Source organism: Rhinoderma darwinii, chromosome 2 (assembly GCF_050947455.1).
Source record: "Rhinoderma darwinii isolate aRhiDar2 chromosome 2, aRhiDar2.hap1, whole genome shotgun sequence".
NCBI lineage: Eukaryota > Metazoa > Chordata > Amphibia > Anura > Rhinodermatidae > Rhinoderma > Rhinoderma darwinii.
In genome coordinates this window covers 256,938,618-256,957,981 of record NC_134688.1, presented here as the reverse complement: position 1 = coordinate 256,957,981, position 19,364 = coordinate 256,938,618, and the positions used below count along the sequence as shown (strand labels likewise).

At 38.5% G+C, this 19,364-nt stretch overlaps 1 protein-coding gene across 2 annotated transcripts in view; it reads left to right on the top strand.

The window, feature by feature from the left end:
- CSMD2 (CUB and Sushi multiple domains 2) overlaps positions 1–19,364 on the top strand; it is an 897,842-nt gene that overhangs the window by 579,178 nt on the left and 299,300 nt on the right. The window contains exons 8-10 of one of the 2 annotated variants that reach the window (XM_075853183.1): positions 2,665–2,752; positions 5,982–6,106; positions 9,629–9,750. The exons of the other annotated variant lie outside the window; for it this stretch is intronic. Of the exons in view, the coding sequence (XP_075709298.1) occupies positions 2,665–2,752; positions 5,982–6,106; positions 9,629–9,750 (335 nt within the window). The remainder of the gene's footprint in view (positions 1–2,664; positions 2,753–5,981; positions 6,107–9,628; positions 9,751–19,364) is intronic. 2 annotated transcript variants of the gene reach the window in all.

The following is a 19,364-nucleotide window of genomic DNA, read 5'->3' as shown; positions in this document are numbered from 1 at the left end:
TCCTCACCTCATTATCATTATAAATGAGGGTTGAAAATACTTCAAAGCTTTTCAACCCACCTCACATGTCATTTCTAATTTTTAAAGGACATGTATTTCTATCATGGTCCCTCATTGGGACTACAATAGGTGTTTTTGCCATTTTTATTTACCTAGAAAATCAGGGCACCAGTATTTCCACATGTCCCTAAAAAATTTACTTCAATTTTCCCATTCTTGATTACACCTTGGTATATTTTCCCTCCAATGGTTTCTTGTACCTTTTTAACTCCCCCCTTTTAGTTTAAAATCCATTCTATCAGTATTTCTAATATCATTCTATTCTCCTGATGATGCCCTGGTTTGTGAGACACTGACTTTTTTAGTTGGGTTGCAAAACAAGCAGATGTTATGCAGATGTATCCTTCCTTACCTTTTCTCTTCTCTCAACATATCCTAAGATGTGTCTCACGAGATGACCAGCTTTGAGAGAAACATGATCTCACGATATTCTGTCACAAGATGACTATGCTATATGTGTACATATGTGGCTATCCAGTGGTTATAATGTCAATTGCAGCCTGTCAAAGGTTTTACTAGAATGTCGCGATATTGTATTGAGAAATTAGAGTCCTTAACCATATTGCAAGCAAAGATAAGGGTGGACACATCTGTGTAACAAGGGCATCCATTTTTCTCGGGTATTAGTACTGTAAACTTATTTTAGAACTAAGCTAATGAACATAGGTACATCAATGTTTTTAAATCAATGTAGAAAGTTCCAATGGTTTAGCATACTGTAGAATATTTCTAGGGAAAGCAGAATATGGAATAACTTAGAAAGCTCACCTCTCCTTTTGTTTAATAAGTGATAATTTTACATTGTTTTCTTTATCCCACTGCATGTTTGTGACTGTGCATTACTGAATCTCTTTTTTATTTAATCCATTGATAAAGGCTTTTTATAGTGTTCATTTTCTCAGATTACTGTGTTTTTGTCTCCATGACCTAACACTTCTATTGTGCCAGCTGGCTACACAGGCTTCTGTATAGAGTACTGATACTTCACCGTTGCTGACATGCCACCTCTAACCATTCTCCCTCACCCTTCACCCATTGTGCCCCCTGAGCTCTGCTTTATCACATATATTTCTTTCAAACTCCACCTTACATATCATTCTTTTGTGTATTCAGTGTCCTGGCTTCACAAACACTTTGAAATCACATTCATCCACAATGTGTTCATTCTTACTTGTTATTTCTTTCTCAGTGTTCACTGTTCCTTTACATTCCTTTTAACTACGATACTGTAAAAGTTGTATTTAAAAGTTAAAATGAACATCATGCAGTCTCTTTTAAAGAATTCTTTCAAAGAGTGCTCTTTACTTTTTTTTTATCAAGCATACACATACAGTAAATACATCTGTATGTATATTTGTTCACAAAAACTCTCTAAGTTCAATAATAACCTCATGAGGAGAAAAAATTGTGATAAGACTTTATTACATGAATGTTTTCATATTTTTTTTATGCCACTATTAAACCAAGGATGTCTAAATTCATTACCGACATGACCTACTGAGGATGTTTGGGGATTCAATGATAGTAAAGTAAGCTGGTACACAGCATCTGTGGTATATAATGCATGGAATAACATTCAAGCCAATGTTCTTAAACACAGCTCTTACGCGTTTTGAGGATGCTTGAATGTTTCTATTGGGTTTTCCTGGCAATACTCCGTGACCAAATGTTGGCTGGGTAACAGCATTTTTCATTCAGTCCTGGGTTGTGGGACTTATAAATGTGGGGATATACAGTATCTGGACGATTGCAGCGTATAGTGAATAAGCTAAGTGTAATAATATATCCTAGTTTGTGTCTTGTGGCTTAGAATTCATTTCCAGTTTGGATCATACCACTTATCCATGCGGCTGTTAGGAAATATTCCAGGTAATGTTTCCAAATAATGGAAACATACAGAATGCATATCCACATGCTATATCCTTCCACTGCGCTGGTGATGTTAGTGTCTGTGAGTGTGAGTGTGCCTGAATGTGTACTACCAATAGTTTTCTAGTGTTGGTTACTGGTTGAAAATCTCTGATCTCTGGACAAGAATGTCTAAGAAAAATATAATCTCTGCCAGCTTTAAGGAATTACATCACAGTCTCTTTTCAAGTCTACAAGTGATTCCTTAATCAAATAATACTCAAGGATACAGGAAGAAAACATCCCATTTTCAAGTTAAGGCCTGCTACAATGAGGTCTTGATGCTTTATGCCTTTGTAACTAATGTATGCACTCATCCAGCTCTGTAGAGCCAAGTCTTCCTCTGATCTGTTCTTGTATATTGGTTCCTCCTGAGCTGAAAGGGTGATCTTACCTTTCGAAATGGGTAAAATTCATAATAGTTTTAAGGGCTCATTGATATTTATAAAATCTAAAATTGCAAAGTGATAAGAATTTTCAAATTGCAATGTGTGTTTGCGTAAAGAGGGAAGGATTTTTGGTTTGGGGAGCAAATCATGTTCATTCAATTACCTTTTTTATAAGTGAAATATGTAAAACACTAAAATGCCAATTACTGTAAACTTATATGATTACAATATCGAGCAGTGTTGCTGTTACAGTCAGCCGTGTGTGGAGTGATTCCTTTCTGTGTATGCTCTCTCTTTTGCATTTTAGTAACTCAGGTTGGTGTTTACCAAGGACACCACTTGTGTCCCGACCCAGGAACTCCAGAACATGGAAAAAGAATAGGTTCTGATTTCAGGTGAGAGGCCTGTTTTCATGTTTCTTAACTCACTGTTTCCTTTTTGCAGCTGATGGATTATCTATAATATTAACAAAAGCATATAGCTGTTTTTTGGCTAGGAATGTGCTTAAAGTGAAGATCTAACTTTAACTTTGTCATTAAGACGTGTCCTAAAATTTTATTGTGAGTGTCTATTAGGTGAGCCCCTGACATTAAAGAAGAGGTCCATGACACTCTACCGGCTGCCACTTCATTGTTGATATCAAAGATCTCTGAACTTCTCTGTTGATAGAGCTTTTAGGCTATGTTCACACGCTTAACAAAATATGGCTGAAAATACAGAGCTGTTTTCAAGGGAAAACAGCTCCTTATTTTCAGCCGTTTTTTAATCAAACTAGCGTTTTTCACTGCGTTTTTTACGGTCGTTTTTGGAGTCAATGAAAAACGGCTCCAAAAACAGCTCAAGAAGTGACATGCACTTCTTTTTATGGGGCGTCTTTTTATTTGAAAATGAGGCATAAAAAACCGCCCCGTCGGAACAGTACGCCGTATTTCCCATTGAAATCAATAGGCAGATGTTTGTAAGCATTCTGCTTCTGATTTTTCAGCCGTTTTTTGGGACATTTACGGCCAAAAAAACGGCTGAAAATAGCCCATGTGAACATACCCTAATAGTGTCCAGTGTAAAATTACTGCTCATGTAGGCTGTAAGCTCATTCATTCTGGGTGGTCCCAGTTCAATAACATTCCTTACAATGGTTATGCAAGTTAGTTCCCCTCCAGGAGGAGGAAAATAATCTTTATAGTGCCACCTATCAGTGGTATCTTCCTTGTAAGTCAATGTCCGACCCACAGTAGAGCCTTGAAACATGACTGGGGATTTTAGACAAAGCCAGTCTCCTCCAAAAGGAAGAAAAACCTATCTGTAGACAACTGTTTCTGTCCCTGGTCAGCACAGAGGAGGGTGCTAGGTGAGAGGCCTTTCATGTATCACTTGGGGGGTGCTGGTTCTCGTTAAACAGACACAGTTAATATGGCAATGCTCCATGATGCAAAAATATTCAAGTAAGTTCCCCTCCAGGAGGGAAAAAATTATCACTCTAGTGCTACCTTTTGGAGGTACAGTAGCTTAACTGTAAGTCAATGTCTGATCTATATAAGAGCCTTAAAACATGACTTGGGATTTTAGCCCCAAAAAGGAAGAGAAACCCATCTGTAGACACCCATTTTAGGGTTTTTGCCCCTTGTCAGTACAGAGCAGGGTGCTGACTGGGTAAGAGGTCTTTCATGTAGTTCTTGGTAGTGCTGGTTCTCATTATAGACACACAGCTAGTATGGAGACTTGCATTTTTATTTCCCATCGTGCATTGCGTATAAGACTCCTTACCAACAGTGTCTCTTTTTTGAGAACCAGCACCCCCCAATTGTTACAATGGTTAGATCTGGTGCCCCACTTTAACTATTCCGCTTACTAAAAAAATAATTACCTGCCTTATAAATGGTCCGCCACTGCATTTAGCTTTGTTTCTGATGTGGAAAAAAAAGTTTAAGGCCTCCATATGTTATTCTACTATATTCCTCCAACACTTATTAGATCACTGCACATAACAATGTTGTGTCTCAAGGCTTTTATTCATGATGTTAGTTGTCAAATGTGCAAAGCTATGACTGTTATGACAACTTTAGGTGTCAACCTTAGATGTCACACAAGCTGTAAAACTCCAGAGGTTTGCCGCTGAAGATACAGAGCATAGGTGATAGGGTCCTGGAAGTCTATGCAGATCATAATATGTAGAAAGGGGCATGTTCTGTAGATTATGACAGTGTAGATATGAAAGTATACCAATCGCTTATTAGGAGCCGTAATTCATTTCTATTTTTCTGTTGTTTTTCTGAACATCATCAACAATTCATATATTTTAGAAGCAAATGTGTAATTAAATGTAACACCGTAGAAATGTTAATTAATTGTAGTTAGTAGTTTTTGCATTTTGTCATTTAAATAATGATGAATTGGAGACATTTTGCTACTGCATAGTAAAGGTCAAAGAGCATGTACAGTAATGTTTCAGAATATTAATTCTAGATATATGAAAATGAATCGATTTCCAGAGTAGGTCTCAGGAACCACATGGTATTTTTATTATATAATCTATTTTCTCATATTTCTGTGTATTCATAAATCATGTCATTCTCCTGAAATGCTATGCCAATATAGCGGCGTACATACAGATTTATTTTAATCTGATATTAATCAGTTTGCAGCTTAGACATCAATGCACTTTTTATGTCTGGACACCTATTTATTTCCACCAGATCTTCAGTTTGAAGCATCAGAAGTAAATATAATCCATCTTTAGATAAAACGGGGGGAAAAAAGGACCCTTTTGCATCCGGTATAAGGCTTAAGCTCCCTGCTCGGACATGCTAACCCTATAAACTTTCCCCTAAATGTAATATTCTAATGGAAATGAACACATTCTGCCGACAGATGGGGCTTGAGATACATTGCAATGCTATTCTCAGTTCCCTAGCTACGGAATCATCTAGAAGATTTGTAATGACAGTGATAATACAATAAATCATGGAGCTGCTGGGAAATACTGGATATCAATATTGTACATTATGCTGTTTTTATAGAAAGAGGGAGAGAAGAGTCGATATTTATCAAACATCTCTTCAGCAGAGAAGATTGGGTCCTGAAATGTTATCAGGTGGAGCAGGAAATCAATATCCTACAAATGTAGGGGTTAATTCAACCCATCGCAGTTGGTCGGTACTAATCTAGTTAGGGAATTAGAAGGGGAGCACATCGTGAGAAAATCTCATTGCTACTTATTGAAGAATGTACATTAAAATATATTGGAATGGCATTTATCTTCAAAAAGTATCTTGTATCCATTATTGTGTATAAGTGCTTCTGTTCTTCCTTCTATCCATCAGGTATTAGTGCCTTCATCTTCTTCAGATGGAAGATGACCCCTATTTATTCATATAATAGCTACAAGTCACAAAATCCATGGGCAAGTAAAAAAGTGCTGCTTCTAGCTAGTCCCATCCATTGGAACCTTACCCTTCGCTCATGCATATCGTCAGATGGCTATAGAAAATGGCAGCGTGCTTGGCATAACATACATTGTGGAATTTTCAAAGTTCATATTGCCTGTCCTTTTATAATGTTGTCATCCAATTTTTGGGATTAGCTTTTTCTTCCACAATCTTTTCATACATGTGTTATTCCCGATAGGCTTGGCTCCAGCATCCAGTTCCTGTGCAATGATGGTTATGACCTGCAAGGTTCCAAAAGCATCACTTGCATGAAAGTGAGCGACATGTTTGCCGCTTGGAGTGATCACCGACCTATTTGCAGAGGTAACAGCAAGGCAGTAACCCTATGTGGTTTATTATTAGAGATGTACACATACTGTATTACTGTAACCTTGACAATATTCTTTTTTTAACTATGATAATTGATGTGGATCTTGGACTGGTTGAGTACTTATTGCGGTTGAACAACAAATATTAGTGGTCCTGCCTAGTTCTTCACTCCACTGGTACAGAACACTGCTTTGTGTTTTTATATGTTGTGGAATTTTTATACTATGAATGACCATGACCTCATCCTTAATGAACATGTTTTAGTTCTGTATCCATCATCTGCACACATAGACACCCTGTTCATACGCTAAAACCATAAGAGGAAATGTTTCCACTATCTAAGTTGTTAGAATATCTACAGTACTATGGAAAAAGCTTTGCCATTGCCATTTGATGTGTTGTTGACCTGCAGCGGCTACATCTCCTTTAATGATCTTCAGGAAACGTATCGTCCTATATACAAGTAGCTCAATACAGACTTGTGCAAGTCCAGGGAAACTAAGCAGTAGATTTATTCTGGCTTTTGGGTCATGTAAGGTTACTCTAATTTGTTCTTTCTTATGACTAGAGCTGCTTCAGCATTCCTTCACCCTTGTGCTAGTCATAAAGACTGAAAAATGGCAGGCACTTAAAGTGTTAATGCCTGATCACACTCATTCACCCTTCCAAGATGGGCATCATTTTTGCTGCTATGTAAGCAAGTAATGTGCACTGTATGAACACTGAAGTTCTTGAATCACCGGCTGTGATCAGTAGAGCATACTGTATATGACAAGATGATTCTGACACCCACTAGTGCTGCAGTGCCATTTCATAGCTGTTGGTGGTCCCTTGAGCAAGAATGGACTCCAAATAGTCCTCTGTACTACTGGACTTACCCTGATACTTCCTATCCATTAATATAATTTTCTGTTTTCCCGCACTAGTCCTTCTGAACCCATGATATACATCTAATGGTGAATATATTACTTTACAAGTATGCTAACTTATAAATGCAAAGATGTGAATTGTCACAATATAACTGATCTTTTCAGTTCATACATCATTTGACATTTAGTACAATAATAAAGCTGTTCTAGAAGAACTGAGGTGTTCATATTGGATAAACATACAGGAATATATCAAAGTATTGCTTCCATACCAGTTCCTAAATACATCAGGGCTGCCGGCAGTCTTCCTATCAACCTGTCGGCAAATTGGTTGTTTTATGACAGCCTGTGTCTGCTAGTCCATAGAGAAAATACAGTCTGCCATATACAGAATCTAGTAATCTGCATTGACGTATATTATTAAAATATTCCTCTGTGAAGGTGACCCTATAATAACACTATAATAGAGAATAGCTATTTTTGCAATTTCCTAATACATTAGTGCAGGCTCACCTTTATTATTAGTTAACCAAATTTTTCAGGGAGTCTTAAGTATTACAGACACATTACATTATATTGGCAATGTTAAGATAGAAGATGCTGTAGATAAAGGAGACCTGTATTGACTTCGGAAGATAATTAATTTTTGACGTATTGCACCAGCACCCTCTGCTCCCTGCTGAGAAATACCCTTGTGAAACCTGACGTACGTGTCACAGAAGTGTAGCAATGCGTCTGTCAATCTGCCAGGCGTTTGGTAGGGAGTGGTGAAGAGGGAGCATTAACATTGCATTAAACATTAGAGCAGGACACGTCTGACTGGGGCATGATGAATTACTGAGGTTCTGTAAATGGAATGGAAAATAATTGTCACTGCCTTTTGTACAGTAATGAATGAGTCCTCTTCTATTCTTCTGCCCAATGCTGGCTGTCACAAGGTCACCTAGAAACATATTAACCCTTCACACTCGTTCGTAAAAGGTTGACAAGTTAGCCAAGAAATGTCCTGCGGAATGGTGGCATGGGGGCTCGTTAATTAGCATTCCTTCTTGTCTGTGAGATTTTTTTCTGCCAGCCATCGCATTTCACTGCAGCACTGTCCTAGTAACACTTGATATTCAGAGCCACACACCCAGCCCAAACACACTCCACGCACAAGGGAGGTGGAGACAAACCTAGCAGTCTTCATTGGGAAGAATGAGGGAGCCAGGGTCTGTCCAGATCAGCTGCTCCTACGAAATGTTCCCCCTCCCATTCTTCTCCATGAGACTATCTGAACAGAAAGCCTGGCTTAACCTTTCTTGTGCCAGATGTTTTTGGGTTTATTGTACATATATATGTGATCGCTCCCTTGGGTTGTCAGGCTCAAAGACATTTGACTGTTTTGTGCGACGATATAACACCCAGTCCGGGGCCAATTCCTACTCTGTGTCAATTGCTGTCTTCTTATAGAAAATGACCTCAAATCCAATGACTTATCTGCAGCACAGGGACAACTGATCAGGCCTAAGTCATTGACCATCTGTGCATAGTATATATTTATGTATGTGTATAGGGATCTTCTCCGCACATCCTTTAAAATGTAAAATACATTCATACAATGCAAATCTTGAACCTGGTGAATCGATTGTATCAACTTAAGGCCCCATGTACACAAACATATTTTTGCGGCCGCAATTCGCGGGAGAATTGCGGCCCCATTAATTTTAATGGGCCCATGCACACAACCGTGGTTTCCACAGTCCGTGCATGGCCCAGGAGCCTGGAATGCAAAATGAACGGACATGCCGTGTTTGGCAGTCCAGGCTCATAGAAATGAATGCACGTGGCCATTTGCATGGCCAATGATTTGCGGGTGGCTCGCGGGTGACACTCCGCGACCGTCCGAGCAACAAATCCCAGCCGTGCACTCCACTATGGTCATGTGCATGAGGCCTTAGTCATTTAGTGTAAGATGTTCATTTACTCTACATATGATACAGAACTACAGACAGTGAAGTCAGGGAATCATTTGATTTGATTTTCATGCCTTCAATGAGAAGGTGAAACGTTGCTGTGAACACCGAATGATTAAAGCAGTTTGGAATTCATTTGGAGTGGAGCCTCAACTCATTGGAGTTCTTCCATGGATATTGAAGGGGACAGAGTCAAATCCGCTAAGGCTAGTGCCTGGCATATAAGCATTTTTTTATAGTGCGGCTCCTATTTTTGGGACTAGATATATTGAAGGAATGGTATTCTGTTACTCTTAATGACTTTCCAGAGGGCACCTATGGCTTCTTCAACCCTTTTGTGGCAGATAATAGCTGAGCACATCCTGTAGAAAGACAATATGTCCTAACTAAGAAAAACTACTGGATATAATCCCGATAGATAGAAACATTTTGTAAATGCAATATATTCATGTGTATTGACATGTTTTGTACTAAGGTGCATTGTCAGCATAATTTCATACAGTAAGGATACAAGCTATATCTTAAATCTGTGATATTAAAAGTTGAATTTAGCTTTAGATTAATACAGTATGGTATCACTGCTAACAGAATCCCCTATAAAAAGCTATAAATAAATGTTTTTCACCACCCAATACAAAATTCAATAATTTATAGCCAGCTGACCTAGTGGATTTTCTGATCTTACCCTACAGCAAGAATGTGTGACGCTCATCTTCGGGGACCTTCTGGCATCATCACATCCCCTAACTACCCAGTCCAGTATGACAGCAATGCACACTGTGTGTGGATCATCACAGCCATCAACCCATCTAAGGTAAGATAACACTGTAAGAACCAGTGAATGTATAAAATAAGAAAAGTCACAGCAAAATGGTTATATAAAAATACGAGAGAGAGAGAGAAAGAGATATTTGCTGTCTCTTTTTTATGAGATTCTAAGACAGTCCCAAAGTATCAGATGTTTTTTAAGAGTGGTTTTTAAAGTGTAACTCTATAATAGGTTTGCAATGATTGAAGCATTAGGTTCATCCTAAACTATGTATTCTATTATCATAGGCCTTTCTGAAAATTTAAATATAGAGAATTAGTGATCCCTATACAATTTAGTTACAATCATTTGCTCCTGAAAAAAAAACAAAAGAAATGCTAAATGGTACACCAAGAACAAAGTGCCTAAAAGCACAATCTACACATCAATGCAACTTGTGCTTCTCCCATTTCATTACAGTTTATCCAAAAAGTGCACCTTAGATTGATATTTTTTTACTGTAGTAGTAATTTCTGTAAAGAAGACATTTCTGTGTGAAAATGTACATTCTTTCAAACATTAAGTAACAGGGGAAATTTATGAACTTTTCTACTCCACTTTTCTGGCGTAGAAAAGTTTCAAACAGCACAAAAGTCACAATTTGCAGGAAAAATTTAGACTTTTGTGCTTTGCCATTGCTCGTGCAAATTCTATTAAAAAGAAGTTGGTGGTGCTCAGCAGAAGGGGCATGGTCGCACTCAGCTCAACACATTTATGCCAGAAACTGGCATATATTATAGTGGAAATTTGTGCCAGCTCCTAGCTGTGGCGTACGTACAGCCAAAGATGCAACAAATTTATTATGAGTTGTGAGCCTCTTAATAACTTTGTTGCATCTTACTCCTGTGGGCTTTAAGCTAAGACAGTCATATGAAATGCCCCTTTTAGTAAATGTGCCCCAATATGTTAGAGATCTTAGTGGAAAATGGCAGATAAAATAAGCTACAAATTATAACTTAGCTCATTGTGCAAAGCAAGTTCCCTTGTGAAGTTCTGTTATTGTTCTGAGAGCCGCTTTAACATATAGGTTGGCCCAGTATAAAGATTTCAAGAATGGGCACCCCGCGTAATCATTTTTATAACCACCCTACTCATACACAAATTGAGTCAGCCGTTACACAAGTGAGCCCGGGGTGTTTAAGAGCAGATCATCCTTAAATGTGCCTGTGCTATTAAACCAAAAGCAAAGGAGGAAATGGGAAGGTGCAGCAACAGGGGGGAGACGATGGAGTGGAACATACACAGACATCCCGGGACAGTGGGAGGTATATAGTGCTATTGGGTACAGGGCTTGCTCTAGAGGTGGGCATGGAGGGTAGTAATGTCTCTCTTGAGTACATTGTGAGAATAGTTTGGGAAGCAGGCATTACTGTGTGTGTAGAAGTGCCATGGAGGGTAGTTCTGCCTTTCTAGGGCTCAGTGTGGTGCTATCTTGGGGTGCAGGAGGGAGGGCATAGTATATATACGGGTAGGTATGGAGAGTAGTAGTAGTAAAGCCTCTCTTGTTCCTTGTGTGGGGGTAGGATGCAGGGGAAGAAAGTGTAGTGCCTGTGTGGATGGGTAAATAAGTACAATTACATATCTTGCACTCAGGAAGGGAATCCCCTGCACTCGTTAACCCCCTATACCTGGTGTCGCTGCAGGGAAGGATCCAGGGATCTCCTCCCAGTGTACCATGCAATCATCTCCCATTTGCTGGGCAGCTGCTACTGACAATCTGGGCTGCACGGTCACTTCCCGAAGCACACACGCCTGGCTGGAGAGAGGGAGATGGTACCAGGACACACACTCTGCATGAGCCCCCCCCCCCCCCATTCACTTCTAAATGCAGCACTGCGGCTCGATGTCAGTCACTGCTCAAGTGTACATATTATATATATCCTACTGTACTGTATGTTGCCTACGAGAGTGAATGATACAACAGAAAACCAATGGCTCTCGGCTCCACCTTAGTTTTCAACTGTATCCAAAGTTAAAAGTAATGCCGCCGCTAGGGTTGCCCAGTGCAAGTGCACAGTTTGCCCTATGGCTAAAGTGGTCCTAATTGTTTCTGTAGCAAATACAATATTACAAGTCTGTTTATATATTGTTCTGTTACCTGCAGAACTTGTATTCCACTTATCCAAATATACAGTCAGTATTTTATCTCTACATCTATACGGCAGGTACCATATGTACTAAATATATAAAATGGACACTAAATGCACCATGATATTGTCATCTTCTTTGATCCTGTTCTGTCCCATGTAGCAATCCAGAGGGTTAAACACTAAAATAAAAAGTCAACATATATGTGTCCCAAGAGGCATCTGCTGCTATTATTCACAAACTACAGACCGGGACAAACCTCAAATGAGAGACAGCCTGCTGCAGCAGGAACCTTCAGTCACTACTGTCTGCAATAGGAGGCAAGAAATACTGAAACGCACCCTTTAGATAACCGCACCCCCACCCCAGTTAATCTTCAACTAAAATAGGGGGAATAAGGCAGTACACAACCCAGTGTTTTCTGTAAGATTACAGCAAACTATTTCAGAAGCCTGAAAAATATTTTGCAAACTTACAAATAGGTACGGTAAGTATTGCATTTCATTAATTTCTATGTTTATTCTCCTTTTAATTCTATAGCTGTACCCTAAAACTGAAACACTAACTTCACTGCACCTGAATTTATGCAATACTTTACAATACACAGTTATAGCAAAAATTGGCAGTGAAGTTCTGTTAATTAAAACAAAATGTTCTAGGTTTTGAATACCTATGTATTGGTTTTATTCATGTTCTTTCATTTCTATTCCTCATTTTTGCAATGTCTTTTACTTCTAAATAAAAACATTAAAGTGGACCTCTGCCCTTTTGTATAATAAAGTTGCCATAATTGCATTTTATCAGAAGCACTGATATCTGGGATTGAACTGTGCCAAAATGTGAAGCAGCTTCATGAGTTGTTCATTAGGACTGGCTGTCACTTACAGGTTTGGAGACCGTGACAAGAATATGGAATATCCTCATATAGTTTCTAGTCTTATCACCACAAGATATTGCTGTGTTGTTGAAGGGGACTGTCTTTTTAAATGTTCTATATATACAAGTATCTGTAATAAGACCTGTACCATATGACCCTAATACAGTTCAGTATACAGATTCTCTCAGTAAATGGCTTTTTATCTTAAAATTGCTAGGAGAGTATAATAAAAAGCAACACCTTATTCAAGTGACAGTCACGTAACCTCCATATAGGAAAGTAAAAATTCTTACGGGGGACCCATGTCAATGTCAAATTCCTACAATGGCAACAGCCATCAAGAGACTTAATAGAGAAGTCCAGTCAAAGTGATCTTTTGATATGCCATATGTGAGAAGTTCACGTTGAAGGAGACCACCACTCATTTTCAGAATTAAAGGTATCTATAGAGCATTTATAGGAGTTGTCCTGGATAAGAAAAAAAACAATGTGCTTTTTATTTTCCTCTGTCTCTTATTGCAGCTCATCCCCATTCACTTTTATGAGCAGGGCCATAGTAGTATACCTGCTTTATAGAGGTCTTCTCATTCTACAGTAGAGATCAATGTGAATCCAAGATCATAGACTTCATCAATGAGATCTTCTCACATGTATCTATGACATATGATAAGATCATTTTGATTGGATTTCCTTTATAACTATCCAATAAGCATAGTAAACAGAGCCTTTTTATTTAGCCTTTTTATTACTGAATTATTCCCATAGTTAAAGACATATCATAGTGCCATTGCAGCCTTGCCTTCTTTATGTTCTATCACCTTGGAAAAACATTACGTTTATGTAGAATACTCGAGGCGACCAAACAGGGCTTTAATGGCACATTCCTTGCTCAGGGGCAGCAGGGTGGGAGATGGGCTGCAAGTACTCTGCTATGAAGCCCTGTTTTGTTCATGTACATACTCAACAAGTCAGAGGCATAACTTGAAGCTTCTGGGCCCCAATACAAAATCTGTAACAGTGCCCAAACATACCATGTGCATTTATAATACTAATGTCTTCTTATGGCAGAGTCGCCTTTGTGCCCCCTGAAGCAACAAGGTTGGGTTTTAATACAACCTCTAGACCCTCAATAGCTACGCCCCTGTAGCAAGTGACGAAAGAGAGTTGTCTTTTTTTGCATACAGTCCATAGATCCAGAGATGAGCACCTGTTCCAGAAATGGGACATAGTGCTCCATCTTCACAGAAGGCTGACTTTTGCATAAAGACAATTTAATGTCCCATGACAGATCCTCTTTAAATACTATATGCTAAACAATAATTTAAAAAAGAAAAATTTCAATCAGCCGCAGCAGTAGAGAATCTTTCCTAGAGATTGATGCCTGACTCTGAATGTCATTGCACACCCCCATAACACTAAATTATTTCTGTTTCACATTTCCTCGTCTTTTTTAGAAAATGATGGGAGCCGATCTGATCACCACTGAGAAATAACGATCTCTTAACTTCAATTTACCATCACATTGCAATTAAACAAAATTCTAATTGCAAAGCTGATTTGATTTAGACCCAGCGTCCAATTAAGTGTAAAACATGAGTTACGTTATGAAGTGAGCACAGTTGCAAAGTTGGAAGTTAGCTCTGGAATGTGACTTGTTATATCAGGTAGGGGTGAACATTTTTTCCCATTTATATGTACTTGTATTTAGGTGAGTATTGGAAAACGGCTCTTCTTGGCTATGGGGAAACAAGTATAGTACTGAAAATGTAATGTCCCATGTATCTAGAACTGTGTCATTATAGTCTTTGAAATCTGCTGTAGACTAAAAACAATGCCTAGTAAATATACTGGCACAAAAAGAATGATAAATATTCCCCTATGTGTTTTTTTCATAATCAATGAATGATTGACTGGTTCTTCAACACTCTTTGGACTTGGGATAAACTTTTTCATGACTGGCACATGAATTCATCTAGGAATGCTTAGTCTTCTTGAGTTAAGCCTAGTTCAGTGACAAAGCACCATCTGACTTATGTAATAGATAGGACATGTTATGTAACAGTAATTTCCCTGTGTGATGCCCCCTTCTGCTCCAAATGATGTAATCGTGTCTGCAACTGTCAACTAAATTACATCACTTCCTGTCTCAGTGACCACAGACTTTTGTCCTTTAATATACTATTTCCCGACATTCCTAAGTCCCCTACTTAAACAAATGCCCCCCAAGACTATGATCATAAAATCAGCATGTTCCCAAGAGTACCCCCTAAAAACCCCTAAGGTACACATACTAGCTAGATAACAGATCTAACTGACGTAGTCACAGAATTATTCAAATAGGGTCTTGGTAGAGAACAGGACAGGGAGACTCCAGTCATGAAGACAAAAGCAGTTATAGAAGATAGCCGCCAGTCCTGGGCTGGGAAGTCCAGAGCAAGTTGGGAAGACACGTACTGGAACTAAGGGATGGAAAGGTGTTTTGTTAGATTGGTAATGAGTAGTCTTTATGGAATACTGAATTAGGCTTTTAGGCCAATTCTCTACAGATAATAGTTACAGCTTATATAACCATTTAGCAATGCTTAAAACAGATGGGATAGGAGAAATTTTCTCTTTTGGCCTTTTTCTTAAAAAGGGAGATGGGAGTCACTCATTATCACCTTAATGAAAATTTAGAAAAGTAGATAGTAATATAAGAGTAAACATAAAATGTAATAAATAAACTCAACATTGGAGCTTGCATATTCAGAACTGTTTCTAACTGTGTTACCATTTCTTTTTAAATCACTTTTTGAAGCCTTTATATTCTTTCTCAACAAACTTTGAATACATCAATAATACAAGCAAATATAAGAAATGTTGTAAAATATCTTAATATAGAAAAATGCCTCTTTTTCAACCTATCAGCCCCCCACCCTTAACTGTTCACTCACTCAAAATGTACTGCTACATCCATCTCCTCAAGACAGACTATTAGCTCACTGAAGGATTAGGTTACAGCTGCCCATAGAAGTCTATAAAGAGGGGAAGGGGAGTAGGCAGCGGGAGCAGGGAGAGATACACACATACAGATGCTGATGCGGAAGCTTTGTAGTAAGTGTTATAATATCTCACCCCAGTGCTAGATTAACAGCTACACTGCTCATTACTGCTGTATGATACTTCTGCTGTTTCTAAAAGTTTGCTACAAAGAGATAGAGGAGCAAGTTGTTCTTTTCTGCACTGTGTGCAGTGTATAGGAAACATGATAGCCGTTAGGAATGACCCACTAGCTCAGGGAAAACTGAGAATTAGAGATAAAGCCTTTGGAAAGGAAATCTGCAGGGAAAAAAATCAGGATACAAGCCATATAATGAGCAGGAATAGGGTTATTCCTAATGTATACAGCTTATTCTGGAAAAGTCACCTGAAAGGTTAAGTACCCTTTAACATAAGATAAATACAGATAGACCTAAAAAAAATAGTACATGGAAGAATTGCACAAACTCTTGTATTTGAGGTGTTAGACCATGTGCCCCATGTACATTAATTTGCACTATAAAGCTTTCTTCAGGACGACAATCACTTTGATATTACTCCCCAGATGTTTTTTTCTCCAGTTTTCATAGATATGCTGAATATTTACTCTGTGTGGATATTTTAACTTGCCACCACATTTGCTGAAAGCATCAGATGAGGATAGGACAAGGATAGGAGAAGCCAGTTTGAGAGTTTGAGTGTGATGCATTAAATCATTGAAACTAGAATTATTGGAATATCTTACCCAATGTTCTCAAATGATAACAGATCATAAAAACTGTTTATCCAATGGACAATGTAAATCCTTAGCAAATTGCTGCTTTTAAAGACCACTATGAATGGAACTACATGTGTCGAATGTGTTGACATTATGTGAGCTTCTGATTTAGTAGGCAGTGTCCCAAAAAAACAGGTAATTGATATGGCAATTGCCATCTGTCTCTGGCTTTCATAAGCCAAGATGAAATTGCAACACAAGTAATTTTACCGGTGATGTGTTCTAGGAACTAGAGAAGCATTGGTTTTTTTTCATACATTGTATGAAAGTTTATATTTACGTTTCTTTTCAGTGCAGATAAAAAAAAAAATTAATTCCGCTATATGATTTCGCTCATCTTTTTAATAATAGTGTTACATTGTTATTTAGCTCTCATTATTTTTTACACTTTCACAATTTCCCTTATTTTTTTTCATAATCCTCTATTTTGAAAAATAAGGCATCCCTATCAATATGCTATTTAATAAATTTTAGTCAGGAAGATATTTGTTTCCCATTACAAATGTATGATATTTACAGTACTGTGCAAAAGTTTTAGGCAGTTGTGAAAAAATTTTAATAGTTTTTTTTTATCAATTAACAAAATGCAAAGTGAATGAACAAAAGAGAAATCAAATCAATATTTGGTGTGACCATCCTTTGCCTTTAAAACAGCCTCAATTCTTCTAGGTATACCTGCTCTCAGTTTTTGAAGGAAATAAATCGGGAGCCAATCAGACGCCTCTCTGATGTTATTGCATGATGGATAAGTATCTACCTGCATTTCTCAGCATTGAGGATACCATTAAAAGTGACCAAATCCGCAACTTTATTTGCTGAAATGCAGCCCCAAACTTGTAAGGAACCTCCACCATGCTTCACTTTTGCATGCAGACACTCTATTCTCATTATTGTACCGCTCTCCAGCCCTTTGGTGCACAAACTGCTTTCTGTTAAAGCCAAATAATTCAAATTCTGACTCATCAGTCCAGAACACCTGCTGCCATTTTTCTGCACCCCAGTTCCTATGTTTTCGTCCATAGTCGAGTCGCTTGGCCTTGTTTCCACATCGAAGGTATGGCTTTTTGGCCGCAATTCTTCCATGAGGACCACTTTTGGCCAGACTCCGCTGATGGCACTGCTGAACATCTTTTGATTTCCAAGGGAAGTAAATATGATGTGTCTTTGATCTGCTGCACTAAGTTTCCTTGGCCGACCACAGCGTCTAGGGTCCTCAACATCGCCCATTTCTTTGTGCTTCTTGAAACAAGCTTAAACATCACATCTTGAAACCACATTCTGCTTTGAAATCTTTGCCTGGGAGAGTTCTTGCTAATGCAGTATAACTACCTTCTGCCTTGTTGCTGTTGTTGCTCAGTCTTGTCATGGTGGACCTGTGGCTTGAAACTGTGATGCACAACCTGATGTTTGTAGCAGAGTTTGGCTATTCCTCTCCCAGTTTGAAGCCTCCTACACAGCTATTTCTGTTACAGTTAATGACTGTATTTCAACCTACATATGAAAATGATGATCATTGTCACCTGTTGGGTGTAAATGGCTAATCATACACCTGATGATAGTACTGCAAAATCCATGACTTTTTGCAAGGGTACCTAGAAGAATTGATGCTATTTTTTAAAGCAAAGGGTGGTCACACCAAATATTCATTTGATTTAGATTTTCCTTCTTTTCATTCAGTTTGTATTTTGTTAATTGATTAAAAAATAGTATTAAGACTTCTATTGTTGAAAGTATTGTTACTTTGCAGCATTTTTCTACAACTGCCTAAAACTTTTGCACAGTATTGTACCTCTCTAGGATTCTGTGTTCACCTTCTTCTGGATAAACAATAAGAGAAATATATAGGTCACACAATAAAGATTCCTGTTTGTTTAATTTATTAAAGTGGTTGTCAGTTTTTTACAATGCCTTTTTGTTAGAAGGTCCCAGGAAATAATCTGACCACATGGTGTCCCACTGCTGGGATACCCAGTGATCAGCTGTGAGCTGCGGGGGAACCTGGCAATGCCAGTACTGAAAAAATTAGGCATTACATAGTGCCAATTGAAATGACCTGGTCCTCCAGAGAGAAATAGAGAGACTCTCTGCTTTGGCTAAAAGATGGAGTTCCCAATTGGGGGACTCCCCTTTTGTAACTCTGAATGCTTTATTACAATATTTAAAATGGGTTGCTTAAACCAGACAACCCCTTTAACCATTTTCGTATGATATTGGTTAACCCGCTAGTGACCGCCCCATAGTGTTTTTATGGCGACCACTAACGGGCTTTATTCCGATGCAGTAGCCTTTTTACAGCTCTGAATATAAATAAATAGAGCAGGGAGCCATTAAAGCTCCCTGTTCTCAGCTACCAGAGGTAGCTGAGGGCTGGAGCATCCCTGCTCTAATGGGCGAGATCGATATCTGTATCGATCTCGCTCGTTTAACCCCTCAGATGCAGCGCTCAATAGCGAGCGCCGCATCTGAGTGGTTTTGGAAAGAGGGAGGGAGCTCCCTCTCTCAGCCCACTGGCACGTCTGATCGCAGGGTGTCGGTGTCTTCTATGGCAGCAGGGGGGCTAATAACGGCCCCCAGGTCTGCCTTAGTTAATTTCTGCTATGCCATGCCAGAGACATGGCCTAGAAGATGCCTGTCCGATTTACACAGACAGGCAGTAAGACACTGCAATATAGAATTATTGCAGTGTATTATACTAGCGATCGGATGATTGCATAGCAAAGTCCACTAGTGGGACTGGTAAAAAAGTAAAAAAAAAGTTTAATAAAGTTAATAAATAAAAAAGTGGGGAAAAAAAATGAAAAACCCACTTTTTCTCCTTACAAACAGCTGTATTATTAAAAAAACAAAAAAAAAGGAAAA